Source organism: Nerophis ophidion, linkage group LG23, assembly GCF_033978795.1.
Source record: "Nerophis ophidion isolate RoL-2023_Sa linkage group LG23, RoL_Noph_v1.0, whole genome shotgun sequence".
NCBI lineage: Eukaryota > Metazoa > Chordata > Actinopteri > Syngnathiformes > Syngnathidae > Nerophis > Nerophis ophidion.
The window spans coordinates 435,001-460,391 of NC_084633.1; the positions used below are offsets into that span (position 1 = coordinate 435,001).

The following is a 25,391-nucleotide window of genomic DNA, read 5'->3' on the forward strand; positions in this document are numbered from 1 at the left end:
ATATATATGTGTATATATATATACCATATTTCCTTGAATTTCCGCAGGGCATCTTGTATACGCCTGCCTTGAATTACTGCCGGGTCAAACTCGCTTCCCAAAATAATTAGCGCGTGCTTAGTATTACTGCCTGGTCAAACCCGTGATGTCACGAGTGACACTTCTCCTGTCATTATTTTCAAAATGGAGGAGGCTGATTTCAATACCGGTAATTTTTTTTACTACATGCCTTTGGCAGAGGTTTTAAAATAATTAGCGCAGGCTTACTTCTACCGCATGCCTTTGGTAAGCGCATGAGTGAGACGAGGTTTTAAATTAATTAGTGCCCCAGCGGCAATTCAAGGAAATACGGTATATGTATATATAAAAATGTATATATATATATATATATATATATATATATGTATATATATATATATATATATATATATATATATATATATATATATATATATATATATACATATACTGTATATATATGTACGTATGTATATACATATATGTGTATATAGATATATATAAACATATATGAGTATACATATACAAACCCCGTTTCCATATGAGTTGGGAAATTGTGTTAGATGTAAATATAAACTGAATACAATGATTTGCAAATCCTTTTCAACCCATATTCTATTGAATGCACTACAAAGAAAATATATTTGATGTTCAAACTCATAAACTTTTTTTTTTTTGCAAATAATAATGAACTTATAATTTCATGGCTGCAACATGTGCCAACGTAGTTGGGAAAGGGCATGTTCACCACTGTGTTTCATCACCTTTTCTTTTAACAACACTCAATAAACGTTTGAGAACTGAGGGAACTAATTGTTGAAGCTTTGAAAGTGGAATTCTTTACCATTCTTGCTTGATGTACAGCTTAAGTTTTTCAACAGTCCGGGGTCTTGTTGTTGTATTTTAGGCTTCATAATGCGCCACATTTTCGATGGGAGACATGTCCGGGCTGCAGGCGGGCCAGAAAAGTACCCACACTCTTTTACTATGAAGCCACGCTGTTGTAACACGTGGTTTGGCATTGTCTTGCTGAAATAAGCAGGGGCGTCCATGATAACGTTGCTTGAATGACAACATATGTTGCTCCAAAACCTGTATGGACCATTCAGCATTAATGGTACCTTCACAGATGTGTAAGTTACCCATGCCTATAAAAATCCAGATGGTTATTTTCCACTTTGTTCCGGAGGACACCACGTCCACAGTTTCCAAATATAATTTGAAATGTGGACTCGTCAGACCACAGAACACTTTTCCCCTTTGCATCATCAGTCCATTTTAGATGAGCTCGGGCCCAGCAAAGCCGGTGGCGTTCCTTGGTGTTGTTGATTAATGGGTTTTGCTTTGCATAGTAGAGTTTTAACTTGCATTTACAGGTGTAGAAACCAACTGTAGTTACTGACAGTGGTTTTCTAAAGTGTTCCTGAGCCCATGTGGTGATATCCTTACACACTGATGTTGGTTTTTGATGCAATACCGCCTGAGGGATCAAAGGTCCGTAATATCATCGCTTACGTGCAGTGATTTCTCCAGATTCTCTGAACTTTTTGATAATTTTACGGACTGTAGATGGTAAAATCCCTAAATTCCTTGCAATAGCTCGTTGAGAAATGTTGTTCCAAAACTGTTCGACAATTTGCTTACAAATTGGTGACACTCGCCCCATTCTTGTTTGTGAATTACTTAGCATTTCAGGGAAGCTGCTTTTATACCCAATTATGGCACCCACCTGTTCCCAATTAGCCTGCACACCTGTGGGATGTTCCAAATAGGTGTTGATGAGCATTCCTCAACTTTATCAGTATTTATTGCCAAGTTTCCCAACTTCTTTGTCACGTGTTGCTGGCATTACAATCTAAAGTTAATGATTATTTGCAAAAAAAATGTTTATCAGTTTTAACATCAAATATGTTGTCTTTGTAGCATATTCAACTGAATATAGGTTAAAAAATGATTCGCAAATCACTGTATTCCAATTATATTTACATCTAACACAATTTCCCAACTCATATGGAAACGGGGTTTGTACGTAAATATATATATATATATATATATATATATGTATATATATATATATATATATATATATATACACACACGTATATATACATAAGTATACATTGGTATAAATACATATGTATAATGTATCCATCCATCTTCTTCCGCTTATCCGAAGTCAGGTTGCAGGGGCAGCAGCCTAAGCAGTGAATTCCAGACTTTCCTCTCCCCAGCCACTTCGTCTAGCTCTTCCCGGGGGATCCCAAGGCGTTCCCAGACCAGACAGGAGACATAGTCTTCCCAACGTGTCCTGGGTCTTCCCTGTGGCCTCCTACCGGTTGGACGTGCTCGAAACACCTCCCGAGGGAGGCTCTCGGGTGGCATCCTGACCAGATGCCCGAACCACCTCATCTGGCTCCTCTCGATGTGAAGGAGCAGCGGCTTTACTTTGAGTTCCTCCCGGATGACAGAGCTTCTCACCCTATCTCTAAGGGAGAGCCCCGCCACCCGGCGGAGGAAACTCATTTCGGCCACTTATACCAGTGATGTTATCCTTTCGGTCATAACCCGAAGCTCATGACTATAGGTGAGGATGGGAACGTAGGGACTCTTTCTTCAGCTTGATGGCATCCCTCACCACCAGCGGGTTCTAGGATTACTGCCACGGCAGGCACCAACCACCTTGCGGCCACAGCTCCGATCGGCTGCCTCGACAATAGAGGTACGGAACATCGTTCACTTGGACTCCCTCGTGACATGTTCAATGTATACAAGTATACATACTGTACATATATATGTGTATAAATGTATATATGTTTATATATGTATACTTATATATGTATATATATATACATACATACATATGTATATGTATGTAATGTATATATGTATATATATGTTTGTATGTGTATATATATGTACGTGTAATATCTATAAATATATATGTATATATGTACATAAACGTTTATGTATATATATGGAAGTATATGTATGTATGTATGAATGGTAAAATTCTTCCACTTCAAAAAAGAGTCTCCTCAGTTCCCAAACATTTACAGAGTGTTGTTAAAAGGAAAGGCTATGTAACACATTGGTAAAAATGCCCCTCTGACAACTTTTTTTGCAATCTGTTGCTGCCATCAAATTCTAAGGCAGGGGTAGGGAACCTATGGCTCGCGAGCCGGATGAGGCTCTTTTGATGACTGCATCTGGCTCTCGGATAAAGCTGACATTGCTTAACACGATAAATAATGAATAATTCCACTTGTAATCACAGTGTTAAAAATATAAAACATTGTCAGCCATTTTTATGTTCAAGAAGTTGGTAAGAAGTCATTTAATTATTATTGGTTAGTGTGGGGCTTGCCCTCCAGGGGGTTCTTCAGACCACCAAGCACTGACATGAGAGCCTGTTTCAGGGTTACAATGTTGTTTTATATTTCAATAAGACTCTCAGTTGCTTTACAGCAATTGTCTTTTTCTCTTTCGTTCTCGCTCGCGCTCTGGTTTCCAGCCCCAAGTCCGTTTCTCCTCCTGGCTGCTGCTTATGACATAGCGACAGGTGATCAGATAAAAAGGCCCAGGTGGGCCATCTATGCACCTGTCGCTGATTTCGAGGCCGGTACTGGCAACACCCCGCTTCGCTGCAGACCCGCAGGCCACGCCCCCTCAACAGTTAGCTTCAGAATAGCAATGTTTTTACAAAGAATAAGAGACCTCTCTAGAAATGTTGGTCTTTCTTAAATATGCACGCGTTTTGTTGTGTTCAGTGTTAAAAAAAATATTATATGGCTCTTACGGAAATACATTTTAAAAGAGTTGGCTTCTTGGCTTTCTCAGCCAAAAAGGTTCCCGACCCCTGTTCTAAGGTAATGATTGTTTGCAAAATAAATATGTAGTTTCTCAGTTCAAACTTTAAGTATCTTGTCTTTGCAGTCTATTCAATTGAATATAAGTTGAAAAGGATTTGTAAATTATTGTATTGTTTTTATTTACCATTTACACAACATGTCAACTTCACGGGTTTTGGGGTTTGTATATATTTTTATTTAAAGGCAAAACTTTGATAGGTGACGAAGCATATAACATTTTTTTTTTAAAAGAAATTATTTGAAAAAAAAAATACACAATTGTGTTGGCCCTGTGATGAGGTGGCGACTTGTCCAGGGTGTACTGCGCCTTCCGCCCAAAAACAGCTGAGATAAGCTCCAGCACCCCCCAAAACCCTGAACGGGACAAGCGGTAGAAAATGGATGGATGGGATGGAGGTTAGGTATATTTGCACTAAGAATACCAGCCCAAATGTGACTACTACTTATTAACATTCCATGAAAAAAGCACATTAAACAGTAATTCTCCACATTTTTATGACACGAGCTTACAAATAAGACCTGATCAAGTTGCTTACATGAGTGATGGAATGTTCCTGTTTGGACCACAAAAGATCATTTTGGTGTCCATTTCGAAAACGACACATTTCCCCAATGACAAACTTCCTCAACAGTTTTACATTCCGAGAAAATGGAAAAATTGCCGACCTCTGCCAAGGAAATGTTCTGCACAACGGACCATGATGCAACTTGTCTGCAATTTTGTTTGTTTTCAACTGGAAGCTCTGAGGTTGGGATATTTTTTACTTGCCAATGTAAGCAGGTGGATGAGAGCAATGATCAGGCATGTCATGTGACCAAAATGAGCGCGACAATAACGTTTTAATAGGGCCGGAATTTTCTTTGAGCTCTCAGGAGAGCAATTTTCTGTTTGTCCTCCTCAAATTTTTTCCTCAGCTCAGCAATATCTGGAAAAGAGAACAAAAAATTGATAATTAGGGAGCACGTTAAAATGTTACCCTATACAGTAAACAGAGGTGGGTAGAGTAGCCAGAAATTGTACTCAAGTAAGAGTACTGTTACTTTAGAGATGTATTACTCAAGTAAAAGTAAGGAATAGTCACCCAAATATTTACTTGAGTAAAAGTAAAAAGTATGTTGTGGAAAAACTACTCAAGTACTGAGTAACTGATGAGTAACCTGGTTACGGCAACAAGTAATGCACAAAAACATAAAAATAGCAATGAACAAATTCAGAGCCAGGAATATCTATTAAGCAACTAAAACAATAATATATTTTAAATAATAGTACATAAAAAAAAAAAAAAAGGCACATTGAGCTACAATAACTTAACAGCACCGTAGGCTCAGTAGGGATTCATTGATTTGATTGATTGAAACTTTTATTAGTAGATTGCACAGTACAGTACATATTCCATACAGTTGAGCACTAAATGGTAACACCCCAATTAGTTTTTCAACGTTAATCAATTACTTAATAAATGACCAAGTCGAGGTGATCTACCTCATATATACATATACATACACACATATATCATATACATATATATAAATATATATATAAACATACATTTATATATACAGTATATAATTTATATTTATTTATTTTGCCGTTTTTGTTGACATATTAAAGGTGTTTTAATGAATATCTTTGTTTTCAATTAACATATCTTTTTTTAAATATCTCGGTAGTTCTGTTCGCCTTGTCCTATTCCCTATTGCTTTATTTAAAATATTTCATGTAGCCTATACAGTGGGGCAAAAAAAGTATTTAGTCAGCCACCGATTGTGCAAGTTCTCCCACTTAAAATTATGACATAGGTCTGTAATTTTCATCATAGGTACACTTCAACTGTGAGAGACAAAAAAAAATCCAGGAATTCACATTGTAGGAATTTTAAAGAATTTATTTGTAAATTAGGGTGGAAAATAAGTATTTGGTCAATAACAAAAATTCAACTCAATACTTTGTAATATAACCTTTTTTTTGGGCAATAACAGAGGTCAAACGATTACTATAGGTCTTTACCAGGTTTACACACACAGTAGCTGGTATTTTGGCCCATTCCTCTATGCAGATATTCTCAAGAGCAGTGATGTTTTGGGGCTGTCGCCGAGCAACACAGACTTTCAATTCCCTCCACAGATTTTCTATGGGGTTGAGTACCGGAGACTGGCTAGTCCACTCCAGTACTTTCAAATGCTTCTTACAGAGCCACTCCTTCGTTGCCCGGGCGTTGTGTTTGGGATCATTGTCATGCTGGAAGACCCAGCCACGTTTCCTCTTCAAAGCTCTCACTGATGGAAGGAGGTTTTGGCTCAAAATCTCACGATACATGGCCCCATTCATGCTTTCCTTAACACGGATCAGTCGTCCTGTCCCCTTAGCAGAAAAACAGCCCCAAAGCATGACGTTTCCACCCCCATGCTTCACAGTAGGTGTGGTGTTCTTGGGATGCAACTCAGTATTCTTCTTCCTCCAAACACGACGAGTTGAGTTTATACCAAAAAGTTCTATTTTGGTTTCATCTGACCACATGACATTCTCCCAATCCTCTGATGTATCTTCCATGTGCTCTCTGGCAAACTTCAGACGGGCCTGGACATGCACTGGCTTAAGCAGGGGGACACGTCTGGCACTGCAGGATTTGATTCCCTGTTGGCGTAGTGTGTTACTGATGGTAACCTTTGTTACTTTGGTCCCAGCTCTCTGCAGGTTATTCACCAGGTCTCCCCGTGTGGTTCTGGGATTTTTGCTCACCGTTCTCATGATCATTTGACCCCACGGGATGAGATCTTGCGTGGAGCCCCAGATCGAGGGAAATTATCAGTGGTTTTGTATGTCTTCCATTATCTGATAATTGCTCCCACGGTTGATTTTTTCACACCAAGCTGCTTGCCTATTGTAGATTCACTCTTCCCAGTCTGGTGCAAGTCTACAATTTTTTTTCTGGTGTCCTTCGACAGCTCTTTGGTCTTGGCCATAGTGGAGTTTGGAGTCTGACTGTTTGAGACTGTGGACAGGTGTCTTTTATACAGATAACGAGTTCAAACAGATTCCATTAATACAGGTAATGAGTGGAGGACAGAAGAGCTTCTTAAAGAAGAAGTTACAGGTCTGTGAGAGCCAGAGATCTTCCTTGTTTGAAGTGACCAAATACTTATTTTCCACCACAATTTACAAATAAATTCTTTAAAATTCCTACAATGTGAATTCCTGGATTTTTTTTCACATTCCGTCTCTCACAGTTGAAGTGTACCTATGATGAAAATTACAGACCTCTGTCGTCATTTTAAGTGGGGGAACTTGCACAATCGGTGGCTGACTAAATACTTTTTTGCCCCACTGTATAGGCTACATGAAATATTTTAAATAAAGCAATAGGGAATAGGACAAGGATAACAGAACTACCGAGATATTTAAAAAAAGATAATATGTTAATATGATTGACTCTTCTTTTCCTCTTAAGTATTTGATGATATGTTCTTTTAGGGAATCGATAGTCAAATATTGCAAATATAGGCAGATGATCACTTATGTCATTTATCACTAAACCAGTAGTGATCTGAATCCCTAAAACACTTGTAAAGATACAGGGATGGGAATGAAGATTTACAAAATCAGCTGAAAATTTTTTAATCCTAAAAGACCGTTTTGCGGAAGGCCGGATGGGTCTGGAGCATGCCCCCCCAGAAAAATTTTGAAATCTATATTAGCTTAGGATACATTTCTTGCTATTTTGAGACACAATCTAACAATATTCTCCTGACCAAAATTTCAAATTTTTTAGCAAATATTTTCATAAAAATGTACCATGTGATGAAATTTATGTATACGAGTTTACACATATATAAAATTCTTGCACACTTTTGGATTATTTGGAATTCTCTGCCTTGTACTGATAACTAGGTCAACGCAGAGTAGAGATGTGCGGTTTGCGGTCTCATCCGCGGAGTCCGCGGATAAACCGCGGGTCGGGCGGGTGACATGACGAAAAAATAGATTTTAAATGGATTCGGGCGGGTGGCGGTTGAACCATTCTGAAATATATATACATAGTTAAATGTTATGTTGAAGAGGTTCATTTAGCCTACTGACGTGTATTTATAAATGGTTGATTTCTATAGGCTATTAAGGTAAAGTGTTGTACCTGACAACACTTGATGGCATATAACACGTCACGCTAACATCACGTGGCACCTCTGATGAAGGCTGCAGAAGCAAGGTAGCCGAAACTTGTCAGGTACAACACTTTACCTTACTAACCTATATAAATCAACCATTTATAAATAGTTGAATGTTGTTACCCACATACGAAAAACGAGCAGCACTCTTTGAAACAGTATGTGAACATACTTTTATTTTGAAGTGTCTCGTTTGGTCTGTCGACGGATGTAAGGAAGCTACTTCCGGGTATGGGCAACGAGGTATTTGTCATTTGTTGGTATTTTCTTGGTAAAATGTTTGATCCACATGCTGTGCAAGTTATTATTTTTACGTTTGTAACATGCTTTATTTATTACAGTATTCAAGGTGAATTTGAAGGGAAAGGAAGCCTTCAAATGAATCAGTTCAAGAAAGCCATTGTGTCTGTGCTTTTTGGAGGGAGTTACACTTTCTAACCTCACTAATGCCTTGCATCGTCTGTATTAGATATAGAACAACGGGTGGGTGGCAGGCGGTTGTGGCTTTGATAAAATGTTGGTTTGGGTGGATGACGACTTTAGTGATGCGGTTGTGGATGATATAATTGTTTATCCGCTAGGGGTGTAACGGTACACAAACATTTCGGTTCGGTACGTACCTCGGTTTAGAGGTCACGCTTCGGTTCATTTTTGGTACAGTAAGAAAACAACAAAATATAAATTTTTGTGTTATTTATTTACCAAATTTGTAAACAATGGCTTTATCCTTTTAACATTGGGAACACTATAATAATTCTGCCCACGTTAATCCACATTAAACTGCGTCAAGTTGTTGCTTTGATTAAACAGTTTCAAGTCAACTCATCATGCTTAATTTATTACAGCATTTGGGAAGCCTGTAGTTGACCTTTATTATCCATCCATCCATCCATTTTCTACCGCTTATTCCCTTTCGGGGTCGCGGGGGGCGCTGGCGCCTATCTCAGCTACAATCGGGCAGAAGGCGGGGTACACCCTGGACAAGTCGCCACCTCATCGCAGGGCCAACACAGATAGACAGACAACATTCACACTCACATTCACACACTAGAGCCAATTTAGTGTTGCCAATCAACCTATCCCCAGGTGCATGTCTTTGGAAGTGGGAGGAAGCCGGAGTACCCGGAGGGAACCCACGCATTCACGGGGAGAACATGCAAACTCCACACAAAAAGATCCCGAGCCTGGATTTGAACTCAGGACTTCAGGACCTTTGTATTGTGAGGCAGACGCACTAACCCCTCTTCCACCGTGAAGCCGACTTTTATTATGTAAATGTTATATTTGTATCAACATGTTATAGCAGGGACCCTGCCATTCAAAACTAGGCTGCTACATTACTAATGATTCATGTAACTATAGCTGAAAAAGTAGTAATATAGCAACACAATGGAGTTCAATGAAATAACAGACAGGGCTTTGCTGCCCCTAACACACACACACTCGCACGCACGCACTCGCACTCGCACGCACGCACGCACACACCGCAAAATGAGTTAACGTTACGCTAAAAGCTAAATAGCCTTCACCTCAAGCCAGAACTGCGAGTTGAAGTTTCTAAAAGGTCAACGGGCTCATAGTTATGTTTTTAATAGTTGTGACTGGGAAGTGTTTTTTTATGATTTGGGGAGAGTCCGCTGCTCCCCTGCTAAACGAATATCTGCTTGATGCTGACGCATTGACTACATCGCTCTGAATACGCCCTGCTGATTGGCTGTTACTTCGCTCTGAATATGCCCTGCTGATTGGCCGTTACATCGCTCTGAATATGCACTGCTGATTGGCTTTGTATGTAACCAATCAGATGGTTGTGTGGGCGGGAATATGCTTGCTGCTCAGACAGAGGCAGAAAGCAGAGCAGCTTGTGAAGACTTATTTTTACAAACGAAACCCCCGTACCGAAACGGTTCAATACAAATACACGTACCGTTACACCCCTACTATCCGCGCATCTCTAATGCAGAGACAAAAACAACCCTGGCGGCGCCAAAATTGGCGGAATTCCGCGGATCCGCGGAAAATTCCTATCCCTGAAGATATTGTCTATTAAGGTTGCACTAGTTGTGGTTATTCTGTTAGGCTTTGTAATTAATGGGTACAGCCCTTTTACATATAATATTTCTAAAAAATCTGATGTTTGTTTATGTGAATCTACCTTTAGAAGATCAATATTATAATCTCCACAAATCACGATAATTCTATTTTTATATGGACCAATCAATAATCATTTCCTCTAATTTATCCATGAAGGTTTCCACTTTTGATCCTGGTTCGGTCCATCCATCCATCCATCCATCCATTATCTTCCGCTTATCCGAGGTCGGGTCTCAGGTGCTGCAGCCTAAGCAGAGAAGCCCAGACTTTCCTCTCCACAGCCACTTGGTCCAGCTCCTCCCGGGGGATCCTGAGGCGTTCCCAGGCCAGCCGGGAGACAAGGTCTTCCCAACGTGTCCTGGGTCTTCCCCGTGGCCTCCTGCCGGTCGGGTGTGCCCTAAACACCTCCCTAGGGAGGTGTTCGGGGGGCATTCTGAGCAGATGCCCAAATCACCTCATCTGGCTCCTCTCGATGTGGAGGAGCAGCGGCTTTATTTTGAGCTCTTCCCGGATGGAAGAGCTTCTCACCCTATCTCTAAGGGAGAGCCCCGCCACCCGGCGGTGGAAACTCATTCAGGCCGCTTGTACACGTGATCTTGTCCTTTCGGTCATAACCCAAATCTCATGACCATAGGTGAGGATGGGAACGTAGATCGACCGGTAAAATGAGAGTTTTGCCCTCCGACTCAGCACCTTCTTCACAACGGATCGATAAAGCGTCCGCATTACTGAAGACGGCGCACTGATCCATCTGTCGATCTTACGATCCACTCTGTCCTCACTTGTGAACAAGACTCAGAGTTACTTGAACTCCTCCACTTGGGGCAAGATCTCCTCCCCAATCTGGAGATGACACTCCACCCTTTCCCGGGCGAGAACCATGGACTCGGACTTGGAGGTGCTGATTTTCATCCCAGTTGCTTCACACTCGGCTGCGCACCGATCCAAAGAGAGCTGAAGATCCTGGCCATTTGAAGCCATCAAGACCACATTATCTGCAAAAAGCAGAGACCTAATCCTGCAGCCACCAAACAGGATCCCCTCAACGCCCTGACTGCGCCTAGAAATTCTGTCCATAAAGGTTATGAACAGAATCGGTGACAAAGGGCAGCCTTGGCGGGGTCAAACCCTCACTGGAAATGGGTCCGACTTACTGCCGGCAATGCGGACCGAGCTCTGACATTGATCGTACAGGGAGCGGACCGCCACAATCAGACAGTCCGATACCCCATACTCTCTGAACACTCCACACCCGAATTCCCGGGGGACACGGTCGAATGCCTTCTCCACAAAGCACATGTAGACTGGTTGGGCAAACTTCCATGCACCCTCAAGGACCCTGCCAAGAGTATAAAGCTGGTCTACCGTTCCACGATCAGGACAAAAACCACACTGTTCCTCCTGGATCCGAGGTTCGACTATTCGGCATAGCCTCCTCTCCAATACACCTGAATAGACCTGAGGAGTTTGATACCACGATAGTGGGAACTCACCCTCCGGTTCCCCTTCTTAAAGAGAGGAACCACCACCCCGGTCTGCCAATCACCGATGTCCACGTGTTTTGCAGAGTCTTGTCAACCAAGACAGCCCCACAGCATCCAGAGCCTCATCCACCCCCGGGGCCTTGCCACCGAGGAGCTTTTTAACTACCTCCGCAACCTCAGCCCCAGAATTAGGAGAGCCCACCACAGATTCCCCAGGCACCGTTTCCTCATAGCAAGACGTGTTGGTGGGAATTGAGGAGGTCTTCGAAGTATTCCCTCCACCGATCCACAACAGCCGCAGTAGAGGTCAGCAGCACACCATCCTCACTATACACGGTGTTAAAAGTGCACTGCTTCCCCCCCCCTGAGGGGGCGGATGGTGGTCCAGAATCGCTTTGAAGACGTCCGGAAGTCGTTTTCCATGGCTTCACCAAACTCCTCCAATGCCCGAGTTTTTGCCTGCGCGACCACTATAGCCGCACTTCGCTTGACTTGTCCGTACCTGTCCACTGCCTCTAGAGTCCCATGAGCCAAAAGGACCCGATAGGATTCTTTCTTCAGCTTTACGGCATCCCTCACCGCTGGTGTCCACCAGCGGGTTCTAGGATTACTGCCACGACAGGCACCAACCACCTTGCGGCCATAGCTCCAATCAGCCGCCTCGACAATAGAGGCACGGAACATGGTCCACTCGGACTCAATGTCCAGCACCTCCTTCGTGACATGTTCAAAGTTCTTCTGATGGTGGAAATTGAAACTCTCTCTGACAGGAGATTCTGCTAGGCGTTCCCAGCAGACCCTCACAATGAGTTTGGGCATGCCAGGTCTGTCCGGCATCCTTCCCCACCATTGGAGCCAGCTCACCAACAGGTGATGATCAGTAAAAAGCTCTGCCCCTCACTTCACCCGAGTGTCCTAAACATGAGGCCGCAAATCCGATGACACAACTACAAAGTCAATCAATCAATCAATGTTTACTTATATAGCCCTAAATCACTAGTGTCTCAAAGGGCTGCACAAACCACCACGACATCCTCGGTAGGCCCACATAAGGGCAAGGAAAACTCACACCCAGTGGGACATCGGTGACAATAATGACCTAGTGGGACGTCGGTGACAATAATGACCTAGTGGGACGTCGGTGACAATAATGACTATGAGAACCTTAGAGAGGAGGAAAGCAATGGATGTCGAGCGGGTCTAACATGATACTGTGAAAGTTCAATCCACAACACAGTCGCAAGAGTCCAGTCCAAAGCGGGTCCAACTCAGCAGAGAGAGTCCCGTTCACAGCGGAGCCACCAGGAAACCATCCCAAGCGGAGGCGGATCAGCAGCGCAGAGATGTCCCCAGCCGATACACAGGCAAGCAGTACATGGCCACCGGATCGGACCGGACCCCCTCCACAGGGGAGAGTGGGACATAGAAGAAAAAGAAAAGAAACAGCAGATCAACTGGTCTAAAAAGGGAGTCTATTTAAAGGCTACAGTATACAAATGAGTTTTAAGGTGAGACTTAAATGCTTCTACTGAGGTGGTATCTCGAACTGTTACCGGGAGGGCATTCCAGAGTACTGGAGCCCGAACGGAAAACACTCTATAGCCCGCAGACTTTTTTTGGGCTTTGGGAATCACTAACAAGCCGGAGTCCTTTGAACGCAGATTTCTTGCCGGGACATATGGTACAATACAATCGGCAAGATAGGATGGAGCTAGACCGTGTAGTATTTTATACGTAAGTAGTAAAACCTTAAAGTCACATCTTAAGTGCACAGGAAGCCAGTGCAGGTGAGCCAGTACAGGCGTAATGTGATCAAACTTTCTTGTTCTTGTCAAAAGTCTAGCAGCCGCATTTTGTACCAACTGTAATCTTTTAATGCTAGACATGGGGAGACCCGAAAATAATACGTTACAGTAGTCGAGGCGAGACGTAACAAACGCATGGATAATGATCTCAGCGTCTTTAGTGGACAGAATGGAGCGAATTTTAGCGATATTACGGAGATAAAAGAAGGCCGTTTTAGTAACGCTTTTAATGTGTGCCTCAAAGGAGAGAGTTGGGTCGAAGATAATACCCAGATTCTTTACCGTGTCGCCTTGTTTAATTGTTTGGTTGTCAAATGTTAGAGTTGTATTATTAAATAGAGTTCGGTGTCTAGCAGGACCGATAATCAGCATTTCCGTTTTTTTGGCGTTGAGTTGCAAAAAGTTAGCGGACATCCATTGTTTAATTTCATTAAGACACGCCTCCAGCTGACTACAATCCGGCGTGTTGGTCAGCTTTAGGGGCATGTAGAGTTGGGTGTCATCAGCATAACAGTGAAAGCTAACACCGTATTTGCGTATGATGTCACCTAGCGGCAGCATGTAGATGCTGAAGAGTGCAGGGCCAAGGACCGAACCCTGGGGAACTCCACACGTTACCTTAACGTAGTCCGAGGTCACATTGTTATGGGAGACACACTGCATCCTATCAGTAAGATAAGAGTTAAACCAAGACAGGGCTAAGTCTGACATACCGATTCGTGTTTTGATACGTTCTAATAAAATATTATGATCGACGGTATCGAAAGCAGCGCTAAGATCGAGGAGCAGCAACATAGATGACGCATCAGAATCCATCGTTAGCAATAGATCATTAGTCATTTTTGCGAGGGCTGTCTCCGTCGAGTGATTTGCCCTGAAACCGGATTGAAAGGTTTCACATAGATTGTTAGACGCTAAGTGTTCATTTAACTGCTCCGCAACAATTTTTTCGAGGATTTTTGAAATAAAGGGAAGGTGAGACACCGGTCGGTAGTTTACCATGAGGTCAGGATCGAGGTTAGGTCTTTTAAGAAGAGGATGAATAACCGCTTTTTTGAATGCTAGGGGAACAGTGCCCGAGGAAAGTGATAAGTTTATAATATTTAGCACTGATGGACCTAATAATACAAAGAGCTCCTTGATCAGTTTCCCAGGAAGAGGGTCAAGTAAACATGTTGTTTGTTTTATTCCATTTACACGTTGTAACAATTCCTCTAATGTTATTTCCTCAAAACGAGAGAAACTATTTTGGAGGGCAGTATCCGCCGTATATACAATCGTGTCAGTGTTAATAGAACCCCGTTGTAGCTGGGACGCATTGTCTTTAATCTCCTTTCTAATGACTTCAATTTTCTTACTAAAGAATTGCATAAAGTCATCAGCTGAGTGGGTGGAGCTAGTGGACGGAGTCCCTTGTTGGGTTAGCGATGCTACCGTACTAAACTAAAATTTAGGATCGTTTTTATTACGGTGGATGAGATTTGAGTAATAATTAGCTTTAGCTAAGGTAAGCATGCGTTTATAAGTTATTAAACCATCACTAAATGCTTGATGGTGCACCTCAAGTTTAGTCGTGCGCCATTTGCGTTCCAGCTTTCTGCATAATAATTTCTGAGCTCTAGTTTCTTCTGTAAACCACGGGGTGCGCTTTTTTGGAGCCTTTTTTAACTTTAGCGGTGCTATGTTATCAATGGTTTCGCGCAGGGCGTCGTTAAAGTTGTTAGTGAGGTTATCAATAGAGCCCACATACTTTGGGAATGGTGCCATTACCGAGGGCAGTAGGTCAGCAAGAGTTGTCGTTGTGGCCGTATTAATGTTGCGGCTGCTATAGCAGTTATTATTATTATTAGTTTGACGAACATGCGTCTGAACCTCGAATTTTATAAGGTAATGATCGGACAATACTTTAGTATACGGGAGTATCGTAACTTTGGAAGCGGTGATACCCCTGACAAGCACTAGGTCTATCGTATTACCGTTGCGATGCGTGGGTTCATTTATTATTTGTGTGAGACCACAGCTATCAATTATACTCTGGAGCGCTACGCACGGTGGGTCCGATGGGGTATTCATGTGGATATTAAAGTCCCCCATTATGATTATATTATCGGCGTGTGTCACTAAATCAGCAACGAACTCTGAGAATTCATTGATAAAGTCCGAACAGGGCCCTGGGGGGCGGTAGATAACAGCCAGGTGTAGAGGCAGCGGTGTGACAGACCTCATAGTAAGCACCTCAAACGATTTATATTTATTATTTATGTTAGGACTAAGGTTAAAGTTTTCGTTGTATATTAGTGCGACCCCCCCACCCCTTTTAAGCGGACGGGCAATATGCGCATGTGTAAAGTTAGGAGGACATGCCTCATTTAGCGCAAAAAAGTCGTTTGGTTTAAGCCAGGTTTCGCTGAGACCGATGACGTTAAGATTGTTGTCTCTGATGATATCATTAACTAACAACGTTTTGGGAGACAATGATCTTATGTTTAAAAAACCTACATTATAGGTAGTGGGCTGTTTTAGGGAATTTTTGATCAAATTATCCGTAGTAGCAATATTAATAATGTTGTGTTTATTATTATGCCCAGTGCATTTAGTATAGTTACGACCATATCTAGGAATTGATACGACGGGAATGTTCCGATTGTTTGATTGTTGCTTTGATAAACTGCACGCATCATGGTTAGCCTCCTCAGTAACGGGGATTTTCCGATTGTTTGTTTGTTGCTTTGATAAACTGCACGCATCATAGTTAGCCACCTCAGTAAAACACATGTCCAACTCTGAAACACTCAAAGCAGAAAAAACTTGTTCTAATTTAACAGACTCCTTACCCAGACCAGTAGTCTCGCACTTTCCATCTAAATCCGTCTTCAGGGTGGAGGGAAGTGGTGTACTGTGGGGATTAGCCTTCTGCTTTGTTTTTAGCCCCGCTCGACATCCGCGTTTCCGATCAAGTCAATCATAGAACTGCGACCGAGGGTGTACTGGTGCCAAGTGCACATATGGACACCCTTATGCTTGAACATTGTGTTTGTTATGGACAGTCCGTGACTAGCACAGAAGTCCAATAACAAAGCACCACTTGGGTTCAGATCTGGGCGGCCATTCTTCCCAATCACGCCTCTCCAGGTTTCACTGTCGTTGCCAACATGAGCGTTGAAGTCCCTCAGCAGAACAAGGGAATCACCTGAGGGAGCACTCTCCAGTACTCCCTCAAGGGAATCCAAAAAGAGTGGGTACTCTGAGCTGCTGTTTAATGCATAAGCACAAACAACAGTCAGGACATGTCCCCCCCACCCGAAGGCGAAGGGAAGCTACCCTCTCGTCCACTGGGTTAAAGTCCACCGTGCAGGCTTTGAGCCGGGGGGAAAAAGAACTGCCACTCCAGCCCGTATCCTCTCATTGCTTGCAACGCCAGAGTGGAAGAGAGTCCAACCCCTCTCGAGAGAACTGGTTCCAGAGCCCTTGCTGTGTGTCAAAGTAAGTCCAACTATATCTAGCCCGGAACTTCTCCACTTCACGCACCAGCTCAGGCTCCTTCCCTCCCAGCGAGGTGATGTTCCACGTCCCAAGAGCTAGCTTATGTAGCCGAGGATCAGACCACCAAGTACCCTACCTTCGGCTGCCGCCCAGCTCACACCGCACCCGACCTCTATGACCTCTCCCATGGGTGGTGAGCCCATTGGAGGGGGGACCCACTTTGCTTTTTCGGGCTGAGCCCGGCCGGGCCCCATGGGAACAGGCCCGGCCACCGGGCGCTCGCCATCGTGCCCCACCTCTGGGCCTGGCTTCAGAAGGGGGCCCCGGTGACCCGCGTACGGTCGAGGGAAATATAGGCGCTTCATTTGTACCATTCATAAAGATCTTTGAGCTGCTTTTTGTCTGATCCCTCCCCTAAGACCTGTTTGTCTTGGGAGACCCTACCAGGGGCCCCCGGACAACATAGCTCCTAGGATCATTGGGACACGCTAACTCTTCTACCATGATAAGGTGGCAGCTCGGAAAGGAGCCCGGTTCGGTCATTAACCTGAATTACTTGTCTACAAGATGGTGGCATACTTGCAGCAATTATACTGTCAAGTAATCAAAGATTTAAAATTGGTTAATAATTAATTCCTTCAGACCCTTTGCTCAATATTCATTTTAGTCTAGTCAGGGAGGTGACCAAGAACCCGAAGCTCACTGAAGAGAGAGTAGAACCTTCCAGAAGACCAAGCATCTCTGCAGCAACCCACCAATCAGGCCAGACGGAAGCCATTTCTTAGTAAAAGGTTTGCCAAAATGCACCCGAAAGACCCTCACACCATGAGAAACTAAATTCTAATATAAGATTGAAGTCTTTGGCGTGAATGTTTGGGGCAAACCAAGCACCGCTCATCACCAGGCCAGTACCATCCCGACAGTGAAGCATGGTGGTGGTAGCATCATGCTGCGGGGATGCTTTTCAGCAGAGACTAGTCAGTATAGAGGGCAAGATGAATGCAGCAATGTACAGTGCACAATGTACATCCTGGATGAAAACCGACACATCCAACCTGATGGAGCTTGAGAGGTGCTGCAAAAAAGAATGGTTGAAAGTGTCCAAAGATAGGTGTGCCAAGATTATGGCATTAACAAAGTACTGAGCAAAGAGCCTGAATACTTATCAACGTGATATTTCAGTGTTTCTTTTTAATACATTTGGTGAAAATTATGTTTTTTTTCTATCCAGATGGAGAGTGTGCATTGATGAGAAATAAAATTATCTTTTTTGATTTTAGCAAATGTCTGCAATGAAAGAGTACAACATTTGAAGGGGTGTGAATACTTTCCCTGCCCAAAGAATATATGTGAATTTAGGATTAAAAAATAAGCTTTTATCCAGTATTTTCGCAGGCTGAATATATATATTGAAAAAAAACGTACGTTCTTTCTGCGTGTTTTTGTGCTGCCAAGCGTAGAAGTTGAGGAGCTCTTTCCTCTTCTTCTTCCTCCTCTCCTTCCGTAGCGTCCTTTCGTCGGCGGCCTCGCTGTAGGGCCGGGCCTTGGCGCCCTTGGGACCCTTGGTCACCTTCACCCAGCCCCCCTGGTCCTCCTCTTGTTGCTCCGCCTCCAGCTTCTGCTGCTCCTCTTCCTGGTACAAACAAGCACGTTAAGGCACCGCGGCGGAGTCAAAGGGGGGGGTTAGAGGGGCTTACCCTTTCCTTTTTGAGGTCAAAGTTCTTCATGAGGTTGTCGACCACGTGTTGGAGTCTGTCCGGCTGCACAAGGTTGTTTTTGTACTGCTGGATCCATTCTGCCGAGGGGCAAAAACGTCGGAAAGAAACACGGGGAGATAATAATAACCCTGACCGTTGACTCACTGCGTACTCCGGTTTTGACCCCGGGTTGCGTGGAGCAGACGACCAAAGGGACGTCAAAAGGGTGCGACTTCACCGCAGCGATGCCGGAGCAAGCCCGGAAGACGACGTAGCCCACTTTGAAGCACTAGGAACATGACAAAGGGACAGTGAGGACCATACTTGCCAACCCTCCCAGTTTTCCCGGGAGACTCCTTAATTTCAGTGCCCGTCCCGAAAATCTCCCGGGGCAACAATTTTCCCGAATTTCTCCCGATTACCACCCGGAACACAATATTGGGGGCGTGCCTTAAAGGCTCTTCCTTTAGCGTCCTCTAAACCTGTCGTCACGTCCGCTTTTCTTCCATACAAACAGTGTACGAGTCACATAATATATGCGGCTTTCACAGACACATAAGTGAATGCAATGCATTCTTGGTCAACAGCCATACAGGTCACACTGTCGGTGGCCGTATAAACAACTTTAACACTGTTACAAATATGCGCCACACTGTGAACCCACACCAAACAAGAATGACAAACACATTTCGGGAGAACATCCGCACCGTAACACAACAGAACAAATACCCAGAACCCCTTGCAGCACTAACTCTTCCGGGACGCTACAATATACACCGCCCACTGCCACCAACCTCCAGCCCCCATCTCCCGAATTCGGAGGTCTCAAGGTTGGCAAGTATGGTGAGGACTTGTTTTGAGAAAATGAAATCCTGATAGTGAAAAATAAAGACCTGCTTCTGGGCGGGCTTGAAGTATCGGGACGGTTTGGCGCCGGAGTGAAAGGATCCCGGATGCTCATTTAACTCCACAGACGTAACTAAGCCAAACTGGGAGAAGAGTTCCTTGACGACGCCCTGAAAGACACACATTGGAACTAATGGGAACAGGAATTCACGATTCAAATGTTTGTGGAACTAAATTCATTATATTTATTGTAGAACAAAGACTAAACAAGGAAAACACTTGGTTTAAATTATACTCACTTTTGCTCCCATTTTCTTCATTTAAAACTTTGTGGTCTAAATCAGTGGTTCTCAACCTTTTTTCAGTGATATACCCCCTGTGAATTTTTTTTTTAATTCAAGTACCCCCTAATCAGAGCAAAGAATTTTGGGTTGAAAAAAGGAGTTAAAGAAGTAAAATACAGCACTATGTCATCAGTTTCTGATTTATTAAATTGTATAACAGTGCAAAATGTTGCTCATTTGTAGTGGTCTTTCTTGAACTAGTTGGAAAAAAGATGTAAGAATAACTAAAAACTTGTTGAAAAACAAACAAGTGATTCAATTATAAACAAAGATTTCTACACATAGACGTAATCATCAACTTAAAGTGCCCTCTTTGGGGATTGTAATAGAGATCCATCTGGATTCATGAACTTAATTCTAAACATTTCTTTACAAAAAAATAAGTCTTTAATTTCAATATTTGACGTGGATGCTTTTAAAAAAGGCTTCAGAACCCAACTTTTAAAAAAAGCCTTTTTATAGACATACATGCTGGTTCTAGCTATTGGGCTGTTTCTAGTTTTATATTTTATTTATTTTTTATTATTACTATTTTTTTACACTGTGGCACTTTGAGGTTGTTTGCTCATCGTAAAGTGTTTTTTTTACAAATAAGATCTATTATTATTATTATTATATTTATGGAACATGTCCACAAAAAAATGGAGCTGTCAACGCCGAATATTGTCTTGTCACAGTTTATGAACTTACATTCAAATTTTGTTGAAATATTATTCAATAAATATATTTATAAAGGATTTTTGAATTGTTGCTATTTTTAGAATATTTAAAAAAATCTCACGTACCCCTTGGCATACCTTCAAGTACCCCTAAGGGTACGCGTACCCCCATTTGAGAACCACATAGTCTCTCTTACTGCTATTGTACTATTTTTTCAGCTATAGTTACGTAAATAATTAGTACTGTAGCAGCGTAGTTTTAAATGGCAATCAACTACAGGCTTCCCAAATGCTGTAATAAATTAAGCAGAGAACCCAAAAGGGACAAGCGGTAGCATATGGATGGATGGAGGTGAGCATATGTTAGCATGTGGCCCCATTTTTAACTCTTTTTTTCAAATGCTTACTGCAAACGCTTACTTACAGTAAATCATTGATTTGACTTTGTAAGTCATTATTTTAGTATATCAGGTAACTAAGACTGTTTTTTTCTACTTTACGGAAAAATATCGAGATATATATATCGTAAATTGCCATTCAGCAAATGGAGTGGAAAACACAACCAAAAATTTTAGGCTACTTCACTGTCTGTAGTCTATTTCCCCCCCAGGCTGTAGTGGCAGCGACGAGGTGGAAACGTGATGGCGACAGGCCGAGATACACCGATCCTTACAAAACCCACCCATCATCCCCGGTCCCCTCCCCCTGGAGAGTCACCACCTTAACTAACACATTTCCTGAAGGAAACACTGTAATGGCACTAGCATTTACTTAAAGGCCTACTGAAATTAGATTTTCTTATTTAAACGGGGATAGCAGGTCCATTCTATGTGTCATACTTGATCATTTTGTGACATTGCCATATTTTTGCTGAAAGGATTTAGTAGAGAACATCGACAATAAAGTTCGCAACTTTTGGTCACGAATAAAAAAGCCTTGCCTTTACCGGAAGTAGCAGACGATGTGCACGTGACGTCACGGGGTGTAGGGCTCCTCACATCCTCACATTGTTTACAATCATAGCCAGCAGCAGCTAGAGCTATTCAGACCAAGAAAGCGACAATTTCCCCATTAATTTGATTCGTGGATGAGGAAATTTAGAGTAAAGGACTAGAAAAAAAAAAAAAAAGTAAAAAAAAAAAGGCGATTGCAGTGGGAGCGATTCAGATGTTATTAGGACACATTTGCTAAGATAATTCTGGAAAATCCCTTAACTGCCTATTGTGTCGCTAGTGTTTTAGTGAGATAAAAAGTACCTGAAAGTGGAGGGGTGTGGCCACGGGTTTGTTGACGCCAGAGTCTCTGAGGGAAGTCACAAAGCTGCAGCAGGACGGAATCTCAGCTGATGGCTCCGGTAAGAGGCAACTTATTCCCACAATTTTCTCACCGAAAACTGCCGGTTGACATGTACTCGGGATCCATGTTCGCTTGACCGCTCTGATCCATTGTAAAGCTTCATCTTCGGGAATTTTAAACAACAAAACACCGGCCGTGTTTGTGTGGCTAAAGGCTAAAAGCTTCCCACCTCCATCTTTCTACTTTGACTTCTCTATTATTAATTGAACAAATTGCAAAATATTCAGCAACAAATGTCCAGAATACTGTGTAATCATGCGATTAAAGCAGACTACTTATAGCTTGGATCGGGCTGGAAAATGTCCGCTACAACCGGTGACGTCAAATGCACGTGTCATCATACGCATCATCATACCGCGACGTTTTCAACACGACATTAAAGGCCTACTGAAACCCACTATTACCGACAACGCAGTCTGATAGTTTATATATCAATGATGAAATATTAACATTGCAACACATGCCAATACGGGCTTTTTAGTTTACTAAATCGCAATTCTAAATTTCCCTCGAGTTTCTTGTTGAAAACGTTGCGGAATGATGACGTGTACGCGTGACATCACGGACCGTAAGGAAATATTAGCGCTGCGCACACACACAGCTAAAAGTCGTCTGCTTTAAATGCATAATTACACAGTATTTTGGACATCTGTGATGCTGAATATTTTGCAATTTGTTCAATTAATAATGGAGAAGTCAGAGTAGAAAGATGGAGTTGGGAATCTTTAGCCTTTAGCCACACAAACACACGGTGATTCCTTGTTTAAAATTCCCGGAGGTGAAGCTTTCCTATGGACCAGAGCGGTCAAGCGAACATGGATCCCGACCAAATGTCAACCAGCAGTTTTCGGTGAGAAAATTGTGGTAAAAAGTCGCCACTTACCGGAGATCTGCTGAGCTTGTGCCGTCCATACAGCTGCCGTCGACTTCGGCGTCAACACACCCGTGGACACGCCCCTCCGACTATCAGGTACTATTAAACGCACTGAAACACTAGCAACACAATAGAAAGAAAAGGGATTTCCCAAAATTATCCTAGTAAATGTGTCTAAAAACATCTAAATCTGTCCCAATGCAATTACCTTTTTTTTTTTTAACTTGATTTTTTTTTTCTAACCCTTCGCTATCAACATCCTCAAACACGAATCTTTCATCATCGCTCAAATTAATGGGGAAATTGTCGTTTTCTCGGTCCGAATAGCACTTTTTGTTGGAGGCTCACATTAAAAACAATGTGAGGATGTGACGAGCACTCACACGGGTGACGTCATCGTCTGCGACTTCCGGTAGAGGCAGGGCTTTTCTATTAGCGACCAAAAGTTGCGAACTTTATCGTGGATGTTCTCTACTAAATCCATTCAGCAAAAATATGGCAATATCGCGAAATGATCAAGTATGACACATGACAATGGACCTGCTATCCCCGTTTAAATAAGAAAATCTCATTTCAGTAGGCCTTTAATTTAAGAATATTTCCTACATATTGAGCAAAAAGGTCTCTTTTGTTTTTCTGTAACCGATAGAAAAAGGAAACAGCATTTTTTTTTCATATTATTGTTATTAATTTCACCAAAATCCATCAGTTGATGTGTTTTAGTTTCTTTTTACTTTAAATATGGATTATCAGTAATATAATTTAAGTTTCTGTGGATTTATTTTTGTATTTATTTTATTTTTACAAATCTGAGCTTTTATTTTGAAAGTCTGAGGATATGACGGTGCGTAGCTGCCTTTCCCGCCAATCTGCGCCGTTCCTCACTGCGAGAGGTATATTGTTTTGCTCTGGGATTAACAAAGCATATTTCTTGAGTTTAAATGCGAAATTAATGGAAGAATGTTGGTGTGCAAATGTTTTGAGATATATTTAAGGAGGTCTTTGTGTAGTGGCGTGTTTTAAATAGCCATTTTGAGCGAGAGCAGGAGACTTTTACCTCTATGTGCGTGAGTGAATGAGTGTGTGCGTGGGTCCTCCATGTTGTAGCCTACATGCTCAATGTATTTTTTTTGTGTGTGTGTTAGGAGTTATGTGGAGAGGAGATGACCATTGCACTCATATCGTGTCTCATGTCACTGTCATACAGGTATGTGTGTGTTTGTCCGCCATGTTAGAAATGTTTGTTTACTTTACTGTATGAGTAACGAATCTGCGCCGTTCCTCACCGCGAGAGGAGTTATGTGGAGACGAGATGATCATTGCACTCATATTGTGTCTCATGTCACTGTCATACAGGAATAAAGTTGAATGTGAGAAGTTGAACCAGCCCCGTGTCCCATGTCATTGAATGAACGCAGAGTACTACACACGAACAGCGTAGTCAGGACCCTGGCTGCATTTCTACCAAGAAAAGTGCACTGTTATTAGTGAGAATATACTTATTTTAAGGTATTTTGGGGGGTTCATTGAGGTTAGCTGATCTTACTTGTTTTAGAAAGGCTGGACAAGCCGAATTTTCTTGTTCTATTGGCAGATAATTTTGCTTAGTAAAAAAAACAAAAAAAAAACTAATTTTTGTTTTTGAACACTGACTTTTAGCAGTGCACTGTTCACACAAAAATACATAAAAACCCACATTTGTCTGCTGTTATTTAAACACAAGTTGATGTTATAATACTCAGGATTAGTGAGCGGGGTGTACCTCCGAGCAGTACGGGGGGATGTTGAGGACAAACAAGGTTTTATCCAGCGGTCTGTAGGAACTTTTCTCTTCCCGAACTTTGTGCTCTTTCACGTACAAGTTGTGTTGTGTGTTGGAGTCGGGGTAAAACTTGATGGGCAACACTGCAATAATAAAAGGAGAGAAATACAAAAGCTGAGTTCAAACAAAGTTAGGCAGATTGCAGTTCTTCCACGACCGGGTCTTGTCCGATTTGTTAGAAGATTAAATTATTACATATTTAATCATAAATGACATATACATTCATGTTAGTTAATCATTTACATCTATTATTAGACTAAATCTAAGCAGTTTGTGAAAATACCTGTAAAGTTTCCTGGAATAACACAAGCCTTGCCGTTGGCATGGCTGTTCTGTGGCGTCGCCATCTTGCTGTGACTTTTCACACCGGAAGTAAAACTCAAACCAAGTCCGGAAGTCCGTTTCTTTACTTTCTTTCCTTGTTTATTCCCCTTAAAAACCATAATCATGAGATAAAAAGTCAAATTTATGAGATAAAGTCATTATTTTTAGTTTATTATTTTCTTCGGTCAGTGGTCAACTTAGTAATGTTTTACATCATAAACAAGTGTACATTCATAAATTGACAATGTTACAGACCGAAATTGAACACTTTTTGCGCCTAACTATAAACAATGTCAAACACGAATAAAATATGAGATTTTAAAAAATAAGTAATACGTATGAGATCAAAAATCTAAATGAGACAAACGAAATTATGCAGTAAAACAGTCAAAATTATCAGGTAAAAAATAAAATCGAAATTATGATATAAAAAGTCGTGAGGAATAAAAATGTATATTTCGGATTTTTATTACTTTTAAACTAATGATTGTGACTTTCTATCTCATCATTTCTATTTTCTTATAATTGCTCCGACTTTTCATCCAACAATTT

General features: G+C 42.0%; 1 protein-coding gene across 1 annotated transcript; it reads right to left on the reverse strand.

Moving 5' to 3' along the window:
* Nucleotides 1-4,365: 4,365 nt before the first annotated feature.
* Nucleotides 4,366-24,930, reverse strand: rrp7a (ribosomal RNA processing 7 homolog A). Its single transcript, XM_061885073.1, has 7 exons — nt 24,799-24,930; nt 24,456-24,598; nt 19,508-19,630; nt 18,780-18,903; nt 18,615-18,712; nt 18,343-18,550; nt 4,366-4,813 (listed from the first exon to the last, which is right to left on the reverse strand). The coding sequence occupies exons 1-7, from the start codon at nt 24,860-24,862 to the stop codon at nt 4,728-4,730; spliced, it is 846 nt and encodes a 281-aa protein (XP_061741057.1). The 5' UTR covers nt 24,863-24,930; the 3' UTR covers nt 4,366-4,727.
* Nucleotides 24,931-25,391: the final 461 nt, after the last annotated feature.

Coding starts and splice junctions, on each gene's coding strand:
- rrp7a (XM_061885073.1), bottom strand. CDS start 24,862: ATGGCGACGCCACAGAACAGCCATGCCAACGGCAAGGCTTGTGTTATT. Junction 18,904..19,507: donor TCAAGCCCGCCCAGAAGCAG/GTCTTTATTTTT, acceptor TCATGTTCCTAG/TGCTTCAAAGTGGGCTACGT. Junction 4,814..18,342: donor CAAAAACACGCAGAAAGAAC/GTACGTTTTTTT, acceptor TCTCTTTTCCAG/ATATTGCTGAGCTGAGGAAA.